General features: G+C 31.0%; 1 protein-coding gene and 1 long non-coding RNA gene across 3 annotated transcripts in view; both read left to right on the forward strand.

Annotated features, from left to right (window-relative positions):
• LOC140057170 (uncharacterized) overlaps positions 1–5,526 on the forward strand; it is a 31,807-nt gene extending 26,281 nt beyond the window's left edge. The window contains exons 18-25 of the mRNA XM_072102723.1: positions 42–356; positions 962–992; positions 1,129–1,278; positions 1,534–1,721; positions 2,144–2,227; positions 2,598–2,695; positions 2,785–2,931; positions 3,521–5,526. Of these exons, the coding sequence (XP_071958824.1) occupies positions 42–356; positions 962–992; positions 1,129–1,278; positions 1,534–1,721; positions 2,144–2,227; positions 2,598–2,695; positions 2,785–2,931; positions 3,521–3,820 (1,313 nt within the window). The 3' untranslated portion in view covers positions 3,821–5,526. The remainder of the gene's footprint in view (positions 1–41; positions 357–961; positions 993–1,128; positions 1,279–1,533; positions 1,722–2,143; positions 2,228–2,597; positions 2,696–2,784; positions 2,932–3,520) is intronic.
• An 8,328-nt stretch (positions 5,527–13,854) lies between these two features.
• On the forward strand, positions 13,855–15,214 carry LOC140056468 (uncharacterized). Of its 2 annotated transcripts, none has more exons than XR_011846766.1 (3): positions 13,855–14,131; positions 14,489–14,608; positions 14,767–15,214. It is a non-coding gene; the product is annotated as an uncharacterized lncRNA (long non-coding RNA). The 2 variants fall into 2 exon arrangements; XR_011846765.1 differs by having other exon boundaries at positions 14,799–15,214.
• The last annotated feature ends 4,133 nt before the right edge of the window (positions 15,215–19,347 follow it).

Here is a 19,347-nt window from a genome sequence, read left to right on the forward strand (position 1 = left end):
TATGTGTATATTGTAAACTGATTTCATCAAAACACCTTTAGATATTAAACTGAATGATTGTCTTGCGACACATGGAGATAAAGCTGTTTTAACTTGCAAGTATGGAATTGAAAATCAAGTAAAATATGTCAATTGGTATAAGAAGACTGCTGATCAAGACATAATGATATTTACTTCTGATAAGTCTCAAGAGAAGAAGATAAAAAAAGCACCAGAAGGATGTAAAGCAATTTTTAAAGAAAATGAATCAAGCTTAGTGTTTGAGCAAGTTTCGTTAGCTGATGCTGGAGAGTACATGTGTAAAGTGAAGGAAAAACTTCCATCACATACAGCATCAGCACACTTGCATGTACAGTGTAAGTTGATTTCTACATAATATGCATTTTAAAATTGATATTAAAACAATTGATTGACTTGATGAATATAGTTAAAAATACCTATGTTGATCTGAAGGAAATATGATATCTCTCAGATGAATTACTGTAATTGTAGGGTATAGTTTGATTAATTGAATGTTGTTTCCAACTTTGATGTACTGTATAATCCACAGTTAATTGTAAAGACTTGAAAAAAGTTATCATGTTGGACGTCAACCTTCAGATCACTAACCTGGAACTCGTACCTTTAGCTCACATAGCTTGCACATATAATCATTGTTTATGAGTTGTCAAAATAATTTACTTTATTCAAGTAGGGAGTTGTAATTACAATTTAATAATGATTTTTGTGATGTTTTCAAGAGGGGGTCGAACATGATTTAATTCCATGATTCAAGGAAATATATACATTATTTTAGTAGATTTAATTGTTATTCAATTAATGTTGAAAGCTAGGCTGATGCAACATTTGGTACTTTCTTTTCGACTGGTGGAGTAGGAAAATTGAACTGGGTTAGTATTGGAATTCATAACAAATTATGACACCTAGCTTGTATTTCATTTTCATTCCCTTATTTTTATAGGCGATGTGTTTACTGAACAAGTTAAAACAAGGTAAATTGATTTCCATTCAAAAAAAAAAAATGTTTTTCTATTTTAATTTTGAAAGTCAAGGTTTGAATTTGACTTTAAAATAACTTCTTGAGTTGAGAGAATTATCTTGAAATTGTACTGAAATTTATCTTTTTAGACACCCTGCGGTAGTCTTTATAAATTCTCACTTTATCATCTTTTGTGAAGAAAACAACTCAGATGTGATAATGAGAAGAGGAAAATTGAATGGCAAGAGTTTGATTGAATGGAAAAAAGCAAAAATAATTTTTAATGAAAAGGAGACATGGTAATTAGTATTGTGTTGACCGACATTGGCAAACATTGTTTGCTGGTTATAATGTTTCTAGTACATTTAGATAAGTAATCAATTATTCATTTTGTTTCATTTTCTATGATATTACCATTGACATTAATATCAAAGAACATTTGTAAATTGTATTTAGAAACAATGACGGTACAAAAGATGTCTCCAAAAAGTGGACAAAGTTGATTGTAAAAATGTAAAACATTTTTTTAATAATTCTACAAATTTACTATACAGCTTTCAGAATCTAGTACCAATTGTGACAGATAAGGAAAATGGAAAAATGACTCTAATGTGTGTTAGACAAAATAACAACACAAAAGAGAGGAAGATAATAAGGATGAAATCTGATGATAATGGAGTCAACTGGACAGAACCAGAAGATGTACAATTGGATTTGAAAGGCTTACCCATATATTTTATAAGTTAGTATAAGTTAATTAGTTTTTATTGAAGTTGATATTAAATATCTGAGCTGTACATCATGGTTTTGAATATGAATTAGTCATATTCAAAACCATTATGTTAGTTTTTTCTGTTATTTAAATTTTTTCTAATGTCAGTACAAGTATTACCATTTACATTATAAACCCATTTACTGATACCATACACAAGAAGCAACAATTTAAACAACCAATTTTACACAAATGTTTTATGTACTTACCAAAATACTGATTTGTTATAGGGTTTTTTTTTGTTTAAAGTTTTTTAATAAACATTTGTATAAAGAAAATGTTTACTTTTATCTATCTTGATTTTAATATATATATGTTTTACTTTATGTAGTAAACAGTATAAATGTACTGCAGTAATCAATGTGTAATTATATGTATAAATTGTTTTTCAGGCCTTGGTGATGGTGTATGCTTACATTCAGGAAAATTGGTTGTTGCAGGAGTTTGGACGCTAAAGGATAATGAAAGCATAGAAAGTAATTTATTTAAATGATCTTTATAGAATTAAGAAGGTGCTCAAATATTTATTATGTACATAAGGTGATCGTTCGGTTCCTTAAATGAATATATTTGTTTTGGATATGTCAAAGATCTTTGAACTCCTCAAGTCTCTCACTTGAATTGTGTCATATGTGAACCATGCATTAAATCTTAATTTGAATTCAATAAAAATGCATCACAATGACCCAAGAACAGCAGTTGATCTAAACATTTGTTTCTGTTTATAAAGTCCAGTACTATAGCAATCTGCATGGGGAGATAATAGCTAACTAAAATGCGTTTTTCATGTTTATGGTTTCAAGTTGGCCATGTTATTTTTATTGTTAATATTTGTTTATTTTTCAGAAAAACTGTTTGTGATGACTGGTACTAATGATGGTGACACCTGGGATATTGTTACTGCTGTTAAATCACCCTATGCTACTTTAGGAGGACACACACAAGTAAGAAACTTATAAATGCCCAGGGTTTCATTTCTAATGATCATATTTCAGTGCCATTTTGTCATACAGTAATGTAATTTGTTTATTAGGTTTTTGAATATGCAAATGACAATGTTTACATCAGCTGTTCATTGGAGGACTGTAAACAACGTTTCCGTGTGTACGGTGATGAAGGATTTAGAACGTTTAATGTCAAGACTGAGGATGCACAATTAGAGACAAATCCAGAGTGCCAGGTATTCTCTACAATATAATTTTTTTTTTATTTGTTGAAGTGTTGAATGTTCTTGAGTTGTAAACTCGGCCCTAAGGCCGTTTTTGACTTACTTTAGTATCCACATATAAACAAACTAAATTGTATCAAAGTTTTTTATATGATTTCTTATCTTATATGGAATAATGAAATAAGTAAAAAAAAGAATATTTCATGAGTTGAAAGATTGAATGTTCTATTGAACAAAGCGGAGCTGAGATATAAACAAATACAAAATATTCATTATTTGTTTTATATTAACACCTTTGGCCAGGATATAGGCCATTAAAAAAAGTGCTCCAATTATTGAGGTAATTTGATTCCCATGATGAAAATTCTGTTCTATTCTACATAAGTATTAGCTTCATGTGTGCGACAGGTAGAGTATCACACTGTTTGCCTTGTGTGTAATTAAAAATTGTTTTTATGCCGAAGTGGGAAATTACTCTAGAGAATATGCGAAACAAACATACCCCTAGTTATTTTAACATTGTTTAAAAGATGTTTAAATTGCAATACTTGCAATTATTTGATGTGTTGGTTTAACTCTATTTGCTTATATTATTATCTAGGGTGGTATTGTACGTTTACCAACAAAGACAAATCAGTTCTACCAAATAGCAATGGCAAGTCATGGAAATGAAACAAAGGATCTTACACTTCACTTAAGTGAAGATGGTTGTAAAACCTGGTGTCAGTTTAACACACTAGGTGCAGTGAATGCAGAAGAATCTGACCTAGCTTACTACAGTGTAAAAGAAGGGAAAGAAGAAGCAAAAGGAATAGTGTGTGTTTACAGTTATAGTTCAGAAACAGAGGGTTATAAGATTGGAATGCAGCTGATTTCTAACAAAGAAATTATGTTAATGTAATTATGAATAAGCTGATTTACATTGCTACACTCTTTGATGGTTTAATAATTCTGATGTTTTATATATAATAATATACAGTAATGTATGTTGCGCTTGTTATTTTTACTTTCACTTTTTCTATATTTTTGCTTATACAATTTTAAAACACCAATTCAGTTGGAAATTGGCTGAATCATTGGCAGAATACATAAGAATTGCAACATAAATTTTAAAAGATAAATTTACAGTTACAATACATTACCTTTACAAAACCTTTATACACATTAAATTTGAATAAACATAATAATACCTTGATTTTGACATTAAAATAAAATATTTTAAAGTAAAAGATTAAACAAAAAATTATTGTTTATGCAAAATACCAATTGTACATGGCTCAGTACAAGGCTCAGTACAACAGAATAGCATATAAGATGATAAAAAATGTTTCACATTAAACACACCAATTAATATCTTGGATAGTATTATTTATTTATACAATATCCCACATTACTATACGCCTTTTGTATTTTAGCCAAAATTTAACAAGAGCCAAATTGGTTTCTTTTATAGTTTTATAGCGCTGAATCTTCTAAGTATCGTTTTATTAAATCTATTAGTAAATAAGGTAGGATATACTAATAGACCATACAATCTGTATAAAGTTGCTTAGGTGATTGAATCAGGAATACTAATTAAATACTCGGACGTTTATAAAATAATATAGTTGTTAAAAGTCATAAAAAATATATGGGTGCATACTATGACATTTCTGATAGTACTGTTATTTTAGACTTTAGATCTACTACTTTTAAAACATTGCAACAAATTTAATTCTGAATAATACTAGTTTTGAAGTTTTACTGTTATTTTAGAAACAAAGATATAATATTTTAAAAAGATTTTACCAAAAGCTGGATAGAAAAAAAGTACTTACATGAAAAAATGTAATTTAAAACAAAAAATACAGTACTTAAATGACTGCCGGACAGTGGTATTTTTGTGTGTTTTTATAAGTGAAATAATTATTTTTTTAGAGTTTCCTCTGCCTGTCATACGCATTAACTGTATGTATTTAAAACAATCTTTCAAGTTCTTTATTATTGCAGTAATATAGACATTGTTTTATTTGAAATCAGCAATGTATAAAACATTTAAATCAATATACTATTTTAAAATTAGCAAACTATGATGTTATCGTTGTTTATAGTATTTAATAATATGTATAAAATTAAATGTGTTTCCTGCCTGCAAGTGGTGGATACAGGGGATTGTAAATCATGTCCACAGTGGTTACAAAGTGCAGTTAAATATAATATGTAAGGCCTACATAGTAGGCCTTAGAACTGAGGTACATGTATTTTAAATATAATATCGGGTTAATTGTACATAAATCAAATATTTGTAATAGAAATCAAGACGAAAAAAACATGAATTTCCCTTAAAATTGTCAAATACAAAAATTGGCAAAATTCTGTTATATAAACCAGGAAGACTTTTTTTCAGTAGTTAGATAGTTTAACCTAATGTAATAACATGTCTGGTGACTCCCTAGAAGGTGAAAAAAGATGGTGGATATATGGTGGATATTGTTCTATAGCATGATAAAAATAAAACTCTGAAGTTGAATAAAAATACTACAAACGTAAAATTCAAGTTTATTACCTATATTATAGTCATCTGATAACATTATTTACCACACTGTTTATTTTTCATAGTTTTTTAAAAATGGCTCTCAATACAACTTTTTTGTGTACAAAAGAATAGAGATTTTACTGTGTAATTTGAACTATCCCCCACTGATAAGAAAGTGCTTATTTTCAACAAGCTCGTGTAACACAAATAAAATCCCCAAAATTATGAAACATAGGGGAAACTATAGATCAATATTTATTGGAATGTATGATCAATAGAAATGTTTTGCCCGCACCTGACCTTTACCATATCGTATCAAAGCAGGGAGTTGTAACTCCCTGATCTTCGATAATGGTACAGACTATTAACGAAACTTAACTATTGCTATTGTATTGTTTGCATAATATTATTGTTTTCGTGTGACTCTCGTATACAGTAAAAAATTTCTATTAGTTTACAGGTTTCTACAATTTTCTCTACCGATTTGCAAACATCTTTATTTGGAAATAAGAAATATTTCCTCTACGATTATTACATGATATATGTAATGTAATTGGCAAATCTAAAAACATTTCTCTGCATGTAAATCGTCCTACTACCTTAATACCTAATTACTATGGCCAATTGATGTTTTCAACTGCTTTCGTTCTACCTACTAGGCCTATTATTTATCTTGTTGTTTTGCATAATGGATAACTTTAACTGCATTGTACTACAATTAAACTTTTTGGAAACCTCTTAAAATGTATACTTCTTAATTATAGACATTCTTCATGTTCAGAGTCCTGTCTAATCAGTGCATTTGGTACCGCCGTGACCTCTCGTAAGCGAACATCTGCCAAATCCTTTTACTGACATTGCCCTTTAATGTACAATTGCATTTTTTGTTTGATTTACCTCACGTTGGCGGAAACATGGAAATATGTTCAACTGCTCGATGCATATCTGTTGAGCATGAATATTAGTACTATATGCCTAACTGTTGACAATAATGCGATTCTGCAACTTTTCCTTTATTCGACGTACTACTAACATCATGATGAGGCTCTTCGTAGCTTACACTATTTGTCGAAATCAGTCCTTGGTTTTGAGGTTCCATTTTAATTCCTTCTCTTGTTTCCTGGAGAAACAATAATATTTATCATTGATCATGAGGAAACTTTTGTTTAAACAAAAAACTTAATTTGAACTTGACTTAGTTAGCAACTCCCTATTGAACTTAGCTAAATGTTGGTTTCAAGTCGCTCAAAATTCAAAATTAGATTCTTCTTGCTGGAACTGTTTGTTGGGACTAATCAATTGTTGATTTTAATTCGTGTAACTTGAGTATAATGACATTGTTACTTTTGCGATACATACCACTTTGTTAGAGGTGGGTCTAACATATCCCTCATTATCTAAGTCGACATCATTGTTTGCAGAATTAACTTGCAGATCTTGGTACTGATGACGTTGACGTTCATGCCCTCTTACTCCTGTCTGAAAAAAGAAATAGTGTTTGTTAGTAACATTGATGTTGTTGTGGTACTTGTATATATTATCAGAAGAAGAAAAAATTAAGCTAGCACAATTGACTTTAAGATACGATTTTATTTCCCGCTGTTAATTAGACGTGCTGTATCTTCTTCTGTAACGCTTTGGTCGGTCATGTGGATATTAGGGACTATACGTTAAAATAGTGTCACTTGAGTATACTAATATGTTTAACCCGGCGGTCCCTCCAATCAACTTTGTGATACATAGTACTACGTCATTATACCTCAATGGCCTTGGCATATCCCTCGTCATCTATGGCGATATCAGAGTTTTCCGAAACCTGCAGATCTTGGTACTGATGATGGTGAAGTTCGATTTCTCTTACTTCTCTCTGTTAAACAATAGATGATGATTGTGTAAATATTGATGTTCTTGTAGCTAAATAGTAACCATTTTCGTTGATCACCTATTTTTATATAATTAGGAACTAATCAATTGCTGAGTATCGTGTAACTTGAGTATACTAAAATTGTTACTTTTGCGATACTGTACATACCACTTTATTAGACGTGGGTCTAACATAGCCCTCGTCATCTAAGTCGACATCATTGTTTGCCGAATTAACTTGCAGATCTTGGTACTGATGACGTTGTCGTTCAGGCTCTATTACTCCTCTCTATCAAACAAAATGGTGTTAACATTACGTTAGTAACATTTTTAGTTTATTTCGTTTATTCAATAAATTATGCACAAATATATATAAAAAACATATGATAATAATTACATTAACAAGTTCAATAGTACTTTAAAATATATTATGTGGAAGGAAGCTAATAAGCTAAATAGTGTAATTAACTTTACGCCTAGGCTATCAGAAACAAGCGAATTACAATAATAAAATGTTGGGCAGAAAAAGATACAACATAATACTATACGATATATTATTATTAAAAATAAATTGATGTTTAGTTGTGTAACTTGTATAATATATTTTAGGTAACGCTTAAACTTTCCGCTCTCAATTACACATAACTTTAAGCTACTAAAAAGAGGTATAACGCTTTCATCGGTCATATAATAGTGTCCCGTATACACACAAGTTTAACCTCCCGTCTCCCAATATTGTGATACACACTGAACTACTTCATTATACCTCAATTGGCTTGACATATCCCTTGTCATCTATGGTGACATCCGAAACTTGTAGATCTTGGTACTGATAGCGTTGACCATCGATTTCCCTTACTTCTCTCTGTTAAACAATATGGTGTTTTATATAGTTTGTATCTCTTTAAAATAATAAATAAATATTGCTTTAATCTTTACTTAAATTAGAAAGAATGGTAAAACTTAAGTTTGAATTGTTACACACGAGTAGAGATTTTTTTTTTAAATGTCTCGGAAAAGGTTTACCTGTATTCTGGTCATTGATCTTGCTTTAGTTGACGTCCTGGTAGCACTAGCCTCCATCGTAGGACCTATGTTGAGATCTTTGTATTCTCCAGTATTTGAAGACAATTGCAAGGCTTGATATTGAGGATTTAGGCACTTTGAAGTTATTTCTTGTATTCGTTTTAGCTTAATAGAAACAATAATAAACAATATAAAGTAGATCTAATAAAAGTTTAAGTCTACTTACTTATTTAATTTTAAGTTGTAAAAAAAGGTCAACATCTTGTTTATTTAAAATTACTTACATAAATATAACGAGTTATTATAAACATCGGAACCAGGCAAAGAATTGCAGTAATTGCTATAGTTATCAATATACTTATTGCATACGAACAACCACCTATAAATTATAAATATACAATGTTAAATATTGAAATATACATTGCTGTACTACATTATACTAAACACTATTCTACAGTATAAAATGTGTTCCAGAAACAAGTCAGGGGTGAAATTTACCTATATTACATGTACAGTTTTGTAGAGTATCTGTATTGCTACGCTTTTCATTCTCTGCCCAACATGTAAGATTTGATTGACATATCTCATCATCAATTTCTATAGCTGCGATGTTTTCTCCTTTCTTAACCACTTCTCCATCTTGTAATATCAATACTGATGAGGGCTTGGGATGACCATCTGCTGTGCATGTTGCTACACCATCCTCAGATGTAAAAGTAGCAGTGATATCTAAACAAAAATATGATACTAGTAATACTGATGTGGCATATTTATAAATTATTTTGTGAAATTTGAACATTTTTCTTGAGCATTATGTTATGAAACTTGTATTGCCTATTAAAATTAGTATTATCAAAACATTGTCACGTGCCATTTCTGAATGGAGATTAATTATGTACAGTATATAGAAAACATTTTCTCTAGAAAGTGATTTTACAAAATTCAATTTTTGATCTGTTATTCTTTATTATGTCATCATTCAGCTGCATATAAATAATAAATATATGTGTTATAGATTTATTACTTTAAAATTCAATTTGGACATACAATATCCAATTATGGTTAGCTGTCTTCCAACACTTGTTTTAGCATCCTCTCCTTTAAACTGGTCACTTTCTGCTTTACATGCATATCTCCCACCATCTTCTTCAGTAGCTGATTTAATTACAAGCACTGACTCTACATTGTTATTTGCTGTTACGTATTTAGAAGTTTCATTTATATTGACTGTCTGTCCATCTTTATACCACGTAATGTCAGGAATAGGGTCACCATCATGTTTACTACATGTAAAGGTCACGGAATGACACTTATATGCAGAACCTGATGACACATTAAGAAGAGGTTGATCCAAGTCTGTAAAAACATAATAAAATAGTAATGAAATGTGACAGTTAATAAATAAAGAATGATATTTATTATTATTTCAATTTAGTCGGACATTTACTGATAGCAATCTTTTGGTGAATGTCAGAGGGGATTTCAGATATATAGCTACTAATCGTGTAGCGTAATGTACCGATGACATGCAGTGCCGGCATCTGCATGAACCACCGAAGTAGATTTCCAGGCCGAGAATAATTGTCTTCATACATTTCAGATATTATTTATTTACAAATGAAAGAAAAAAACAATTTTGTTAGAATAATGACATTAATTTTACTTACAATATACAGTTAGTAACGATTGGTTTGACATTTCAATGTTCCCATTTTTTGCTCGGATCTTGCATTGAAATTCTCGTTTAGAATCACCTCTGGTTGGCTGTGACATCACCAAGTCAGCTCTACCAGGTGTTATGTTTAACTTAAAACGATCATTTTCCATCTTGTTCTTATTAACAAAACCAGGATTAATGATTACCCCTTCATCTAGTTCATCCCATTGTATTACATCAGGTGTAGTAGACATAACTTGAGAATAATCACAAATTATTACACCTACAGAGTCACCCTCTTTGGCTTTTTGGTCAGATGTTGTCACCGACTGTCCATGTGATTCTAACAAAAAGAAAGAAATACCAAAAATACTAATACATGATATACTAAGGTGTTTTGATAAGCAACATTAATCGTAAAATCAGATTAAAACATTTATGAATTTTTATTTTTCAATGACGTTTAAATTGGACTTGGAAACATTTCATTAAGACACGAAAACTGTTCTAATTGTTTTTCTGTAGAAACAATCTAAACGGCTAATATGTTGTCCTTATATCGTCCTTATAAACATGTTTTTGTGTGTCTACTATCTATCTACTCCCTGCTGTTGTAATTTCAACCATAACACGCATTTATTTTAACTATTTAACTATACAGTATGTCTGTCTGTTATACGACAGCACCAACTAATAATAAAACTAATAGAATTACGATATTAGAAATACCACTAGTGTATATATATACTTTACCGAATAAAGAATGCTGTATAACAATTAGCAACGTCAACCATAACGCCATATCTATAAGAAATAAAAATAGGCCATCTGTGAGCATGAATGTTGTAATTATGAACACATTTACAATTGATCAGTTTCTTAATGTAAACAATGATTTTCTTTGTTTTGATCGAAATAACAATCATTGACAATCGGGGTCTTCACCGGTCGTGGTTTCGATCGTTATCGGCATACTTTATTGCTTTGCAATTTCAGATATAACCACGTAGGCCTATATTAATAATAACAAATACATACAAAAATGGTTTCAGCATGAGTTATTATAGGGACTGTGATTTATGAATCATTCGATTTTCTAAAATGTTGGGTTAAACTTTAATAAAAAGCCTATTTGCTTTATCGAATAAAAATAATCATTTTCACCCTTTTTCTTAAATTTTACTCCAAAAATATTTTTATTTTAAACATAGTAGGCCTATAAACTGACTCCAAATAACGCCACCATGACATAATTAATCAAACTAATAAATGAAACAAATTATAATTTAAAACATTTGATTTAAAAAAAAAAAATGTGTGGGGAGGAGCTATAGGTACTTTTTACTTTATGTTATGACAGTGTGAAGCGCCGCTGATTATGAGTTTTTCCATAGAAATGGGTGCTATCATCCCTATCAGGGAAGAGTTAAATTACAAAAGTTTATTGTAATTTAAATCTTTATATAATGTTAATGCATCGCCTATCATGCCTACTAATATATGTAAAAAAAGTACGATATTCGATTCTTGCGAACAACCTTCGCCGGGAACCATGCTAAAACACCCCCAAACTAAAATAAACAAACTCTGGCTGTTAATTGTTATGTTATCAAAGTTCAAAGTGTAGTAGGTTCTTTAATGTTATGTATAAGTTTAAGTTACCGTTTTACTAGCCTAGGCCTAGAGGGTAGAGCTATATTAATAATGAGTGTGGGAAACAGTAGACCGAGACATAAAGTAAGCAGAATTTAGCATACAGTATTATGTATTTAATGTAGTTTTTGCATTCACTGCAAACTTCGACTACTTCGTTTTTGAATCGAATTTGAAGTAATAGCTCGAACTACGACTTTTTCAAGTCGAACTTCGAACTACGACTAAAGTCCGGTTTAAGAATACGGGCGTGAGAATGAGTTGTTCTCGCCCGGGTAGGACTAACAGGTGATCCTTCTTGAATAAGTACTAGGGGGCCCATAAATAAGTGTTATAAATAGGGCGGTTCTAGGGCCTAGAAACTAACCTATCTATTTTAAAAAGGTATATTTCTATTTTATTCACACTCGAGACGGACGCCCACTTATACAGAATGGTCTTTTTTTGTTCGTTTTATTTTTTGTCTTGGCATTGTTTGATTAATCAAAATTAATGATTGTCATACGAAATAAATTAATAAAAGTTTGAAAGATTCCATGGGAAAATCAATATGTTGATATAAAGTTTGCAGTACGGTAGGCCTACACCATATGTAAAATTGTCATTATTGGGTACAAGGATGAAGCCGGTGTAAGATTGAATTGTGTCCAGCATTCAAAAGTGTCCGGGTGGACACTTTTCAGCATTGGATAGTGTCCAGTTGCATGTTTCAACGGGTTCGTGGGCGTTTTTCAACAATTTAATGCTGTCCGGCCCGTTTAATAATGTCTGACCCATGGATTGAAATGCGTCCACTATTAAATACTGTATCATACCGTACGTTTTATGATAGGTGGTTGTTTTTATCACGCCTACACTTGTCTTGTCTTCTTTTAATAACCAATAATACTTAATGATGCCAAACAAATTTTTTTTTTTCTAATTAAAGATCGCTTTGCCTAAACACCTCCAATTAGGGACCATTATATTATATGGTATGTGAAAAGACAAGAAGAATAAATAATTGTTAAGTATGTGACAAAAACAAGTGAATGAAGTGTTCCTCTTCCAATTAAAAATCACTTTACCTAAAACACCTCCAATTAGCGACCATTATATTATTTAGTATTAATAAAGCAAGAAGAATATATAGTTATTAATTATGTGACAAAAAACAAGTAATTGTACTGGACCTCTTTCAATAAAGGACCACTTTACTTAAAACACCTCCAATTAGCGACCATTTTATAAATTAGTATGAGTAAAGACAATAATAATTAATAGTTTTAATTATGTGACAAAATTAAGTAACTGTACTGACTGGTTCGCTTCCAATTAAAGATCACTTTACTTTAAGACACCTCTAATTAGTGACCATTTTTATTAATTGGTATGAGTAAAGGCAAGAATAATTAATAGTTTAATTATGTGACAAAATTAAGTAAATGTACTGGTCCGCTTCCAATTAAAGGTCACTTTACTTTAAGACACCTCTAATTAGCGACCATTTTATTAATTGGTAGAAGTAAATACAAGAAGAATACATAGTTTTAATTATGATAGTGACATAATTAAGTAACTGTACTAGTCCTCTTCCAGTTATAGATCACTTTACTTAAAGAAACCTCCAATTAGCGACCATTATATTATTTAGTATTAATAAAGCAAGAAGAATATATAGTTATTAATTATGTGACAAAAAACAAGTAATTGTACTGGTCCTCTTTCAATAAAGGACCACTTTACTTAAAACACCTCCAATTAGCGACCATTTTATTAATTGGTATGAGTAAAGACAATAATAATTAATAGTTTTAATTATGTGACAAAATTAAGTAACTGTACTGACTGGTCCGCTTCCAATTAAAGATCACTTTACTTTAAGACACCTCTAATTAGTGACCATTTTTATTAATTGGTATGAGTAAAGGCAAGAATAATTAATAGTTTAATTATGTGACAAAATTAAGTAAATGTACTGGTCCGCTTCCAATTAAAGGTCACTTTACTTTAAGACACCTTTAATTAGCGACCATTTTATTAATTGGTAGGAGTAAATACAAGAAGAATACATAGTTTTAATTATGATAGTGACAAAATTAAGTAACTGTACTAGTCCTCTTCCAGTTATAGATCACTTTACTTAAAGATGTATTGTCCCCCAAAAAATGAAAAAGAAAGATGAAAAAAATCAAATTTTGAATAGACTGTTTTGTAGTTAACATAATGTTATTCACTTCCACCGAAAAAAAATCCGAAAAAAATATTGATTTCGCTTATAAAAAAATCAAAATAAGTTTACCATTTTTTCGAACTCATCGGCTCAGAAATTAGGCCGGTAGAGCTAACTCATACATATGCATGATATGTTAATGAGCATCCACACAGCAGAGATCTGATCTAACAATGGACGATGCACGTTGTATGTACAACAACACCACCAGAGATCGACGCGACTCGACTGTGGGTTTCCCTGGCCTGATCGTATAAATATGTAAAGCTGAGCTGTTAATTTGTCGGTAAGTAGGCCTAGACGGTTATTTTAAATATAATAATATATATAACGCAATAATAACAGGAAGGTAAATTAATTAACTGAGCCTGGGATTTTTTCCGTTCAAGGCTAGGCCTAGAATAATTAATACATGCTGCTGCATATTACTAGGCTAGTAGCAAGCAGACTGTGACAATCGGGTCCCTGCAGAAGATGCCCAGCTAGGCCCTATACATTGTACTCTTCATAGACTGGCCTAGGCTATATGTCATCAATCTTAGCTACATTCCGAAAATACAGCCAGCTTGCTGTACCATATATATATACAGTTGAAGCTTGTTTAACTAATTTTTATGATAAAAATAAAACAAACATTTTTCAGGGAAAATGGTTGCAATACAAGCCTGAAATTGAGAACCTTACAGCAGCACTGTACAAGTAGACAGAGGGGAAAAGCCAGCTTAGCCATTTTACAACACAAACAAATGTTCTCTGTACTGTAGTAAGTCAAATATTTATTTTCTCTTTTTATAAGTTATAACATTATAAGTAATGTGTTTTAATTACCATAGAAAGGTAGTATACTTATTTGACTATGTCAAAGTAAGCAATTTCACTAGCCCAATTTTGCACTAAATATGCATGATCTATTTTTTCCAGATTTTCATACTTTGCTTTTACTTTTTTTAAAGACGTTGAGCTGATGAAGACTGGAACAGAGGTCACCCAAAGACAACAATGATAGACTCGGTATTGGAATATGAATGGATATTGCAGGAAAAATATTTCTGACTCTCCTGCTGCATTCGGCCAATATGTTCTTGTCCAGCTTGTAAAATATTGTATATTTTTTTTGTATTATATGTACAGTATATTATTTTGTAAACATAACATTCAATAAATAATAAAAAACTACTTTTATTTATTTATTTATTTTATTTATTCATTTCCCAACCAACAGTGAGCTCATGGTTCACCACTTACAGGAGGGAACACAGACAAACACGTACATATACAAACAAACATTAAACTAAACTACTAACAATGTTACGAAACTTACGGAAATTATTACTAAAAATATCTAACTCAGGGTTTCTTAAAGTAAAAGAATTGTAAGTTTGACTTAATCTACTAATAAAACCATTTTTTAAAACATTTACTCTACTAAAAGGAATATGAAAAGTAGTATTTCTTCTAAGACGACGACTAGGGACTCTAAGATAAAAATTGCTAACTAAGTTACAGTCAAATAAAGAATTAATACATTTATACAAAAAAACAAGATCAAAAAAGGTTCTACGAGACTCAGGAGATCGGACATGGAAATGAAAGTCAGGATTCTGGTTGTGGCTGATGTAGCGTAAAAAACGGTTATGCAGACGCTGAATGCGCGTAGACTGAGTTTCCGAAATAGAATTAAAAATAACAGAACAGAAGTTGAGAATGGGATGGATAATTGAATAATAAAGGTGGATTTTGGTTTGCCTGTCAAAATGTTTACAATTACGCCACATCAGCCCAAGCAGTCTATTGCACTTGCCAACAAGATAATCAATATGAAAGGAAAAACAAAGGGAACTATCAATAAAAACACCAAGATCTTTTTGCGATTGCACCCTATTAATGGGATTGTCATTAATTAAATAATTATAAAATAAAATGTTCTTTTTCAAAGTAATAGTTAAAATATTGCACTTTACTGGATTGAGGGACATTCCCCATAAAGCAGCCCAATAACATAGCTTGTCCAAATCCACCTGAAGCCTGTCAGCATCCTCAACACTACCAATAATTCTGTATAGCTTAACATCATCAGCAAACATAAGACATCTGGAGTACAACAGTACACAGGATAAATTCTTCAAATTTACTTGCACTTCATAATTTTACTGTAAATATTACAGTGCAAAAGGAGTTAATAAAATATATATATACAGTATATCTTATTGAATTCCTGTATTGTTTTTTGTGTCAATTTGTCTACTAATTATCAATGTGTTGATTGTGGCAGTAATTACGACAGCTATAGTCTTCTAAGATCGCTCACATCCATTACAAAGTGTCATTTTAATAGTAAGAAACGTTTCAATAAATTGTGAATGTTGCCACTGTACGATACATTTTATGTTTCTCACTACTTGCTCTTATTGTTCAATCAATCAACCTAAAAAAAAAAGAAATTTGTGTCAAAATATCTGCATAAAATGTTTATTTGCGGAATGTTAATTTGAACCTATTGCATTTGATACAGAAAATATTTTTAAAATATTGCATCAGTAAAACATCCAAAACAATATTTAGATTTTCTTTTTTTTTTTATTTTCACTGCCGAATAGATAGTTGAAATCTTTAAAAATTAAACCAATTCATCATGATTAAAACAAAAATACATCCCTTCTGGTGGTGGTCTACTGTAGCCCTAGCTAGCAGTGTACTGCCTAGGCCTACTACACTCTACTTCTAGAGACAGAAGTAGGCAGCAGTTAGGCTACTCGAGACTGTCAGTGCTAGTAGTAGTAGTAAATCCGACTAGTAGTACAGTAGCAGCAAATTCGGGCCTAGGCCTAGCTAGGCCTCTCCTGTTAGCGAAACAAAAACTCACCTAAATGAACAAGATTCAACATCAAAGTTACCAACTTCAATTCTAACTTAGCATTCTGCTAGCTATAGTTTTCGTGTTTTCTTCAAGATTCGTCTCGCATCACTACTCGACTCTCTCGCACGCATGCATTGCTATCGTTGTTGGCTGTTGATTTGGAAAGCATCATCATCCACACGATGTATCCATACAATATGAATATTTATGAGCTAACTCAGGTCAAGGGTTAAATTAAACCGGAACACATTTGTCTTCCAGACAAATAGCTTCCGGTTGGTTAATTTTTGCATTAAATTGCGATTTTCCCGTGTAAAAAAATATTTTTTTCAATCCAAATTGAGGTCAAAGTGAATAACTTTTATGTGCAATTAAAATGGCCTATTCAACAAAAATATTGAAAAAAAAAAATTTTTCAGGGGGACAATACATCTTTAAAGAAACCTCCAATTAGCGACCATTATATTATTTAGTATGAATAAAGACAAAAAGAATAAATAATTGTTAAGTATGTGACAAAACCAAGTAAATGAAGTATGAAGTGGTCCTCTTCCATTTAAAATCACTTTACCTAAAACACCTCCAATTAGCGACCATTATATTAATTGGTATGAGTAAAGACAATAATAATTAATAGTTTTAGTTATGTGACAAAATTAAGTAACTGTACTGGTCCGCTTCCAATTAAAGATCACTTTACTTTAAGACACCTCTAATTAGTGACCATTTTTATTAATTGGTATGAGTAAAGGCAAGAATAATTAATAGTTTAATTATGTGACAAAATTAAGTAAATGTACTGGTCCTCTTCCAATTAAAGATCACTTCAGTTTAAGACACTTCCAATTAGCGACCGTTATATTATTTTGTATGAATAAAGACAAGAAGAAGAAATAGTTTATAATCATGTGATAAAAAACAAGTAATTGTACTGGTCCTCTTCCAATTAAAGATCACTTCAATTTAAACACTTCCATTTAGCGACCGTTTTATTATTTTGTATGAGTACAGACAAGAGGAATAAATAGTTTATAATCATGTGATAAAAAACAAGTAATTGTACTGGTCCTCTTCCAATTATAGATCACTTTACTTTAAGACACTTCCAATTAGCGACCGTTTTATTATTTTGTACGAGCACAGACAAGAGGAATAAATAGTTTATAATCATGTGATTAAAAACAAGTAATTGTACTGGTCCTCTTCCAATTAAAGATCACTTTACTGTAAGACAGACACGACTAAAAGGTGAAATAATAATAACAAATAATAATAACAGGATTTTTATAGCGCACATACCACAGAGTGCTCAAGGCGCATTAAAAAAAAAAATACTAATAAAAACAAATCATACAACTCTCCCGGTCCCGAGAGCCGCTGTTTTGAGGTTGACCTGACAATTGTGGCAATTACCAATTGGGACATTACCCTTGCTGGACATCTGGTAAAAATAAATACTGATTATGCTGCCACTTTAGTACACAAAACGATAAATAAAAAAACAATACAACTTGTAGCATTCCATTTAAACTAATACAGTAGGCTCTGTTCAAAACTGCTAGTGTAGAAAAGTCAAATCCACCCATATAATAAAACCTAGAACTAGCTAATGATGTAGAAACACCAACAGCTTATTTATCAAATAAAAATCAACATTATACTACTGTACAACTCAACAGGTAATGTAGTAACGAAAATTGCCTCACAGCTAATGTAGTTAATATCGCCAGCTAATAAAATATTATATATTTTACAAACCTAAATGTCTAAATCATGTGCAAATGTATTTCTCTACTTGCCGTCAGTCTATCCACCTCTCGTAAGTGATCGGCTTTCAAAACTTAGCACTCTGATCGTAAGCAACCACCCTTGTTAGCGACCACCTTTAATATTTAAAAGGGACTACCTCTGTTAAAGGACCGCTTCTCACAATGGACAACCTCCTGAAGGGGTAACCACCTCTCATAACGGACTGCTTTCATAAACTACCACCGCTCGTAGACGACCACTTCTTTTACCGACTACACCTCCCGTAAGTGACCACCTCAATAGAGGTGGTAATTAGCGAAAGGTGGTCGTTACGGAATTATGAGAAGTGGTCCCTTAGGAGAGGTGGACGTTTTTTTTTTAGAGATTATTCGAAAAAAACAAAAAACCGAAATACCCTTGAGTGAACGAATAATTATGATGCGCAATTAAGGTGTTTATTTTGCCATATAAAATATAAAAAAAATAAATATTTTTTGGTAATATGCATCAACAATATTTTTCAAATGTATTTTAGATAAATAAATAAATAATGTAAAATCTCTAGAAACAAAAAAAATATTGTGACTAACCAATTCAATGTTTTATTAAATAAAACCAAAAATCAGGCATCTGTGAAAAAAAATATAATGAAAAAGAACTCACTTTAACAATGACGAACTTACTTGTTTAAAGCACTTTTGTTATCAGTTAATATTATTAAATTAGTAACAGTATTATGAATATTACAAAATAATATTTTGAGAACTGAAAAATATTTTGAGGGAACAAATATATTTAGGGAGAACAAAATAAGATTTCAAGAACTGAACAATATAAAAAGCGAATTACTACTTCGAGACAAGGAATGATCGAGAGAACGAAATAATTTCGAGGGA

This window comes from Antedon mediterranea, chromosome 8, assembly GCF_964355755.1.
Source record: "Antedon mediterranea chromosome 8, ecAntMedi1.1, whole genome shotgun sequence".
Classification (NCBI taxonomy): domain Eukaryota; kingdom Metazoa; phylum Echinodermata; class Crinoidea; order Comatulida; family Antedonidae; genus Antedon; species Antedon mediterranea.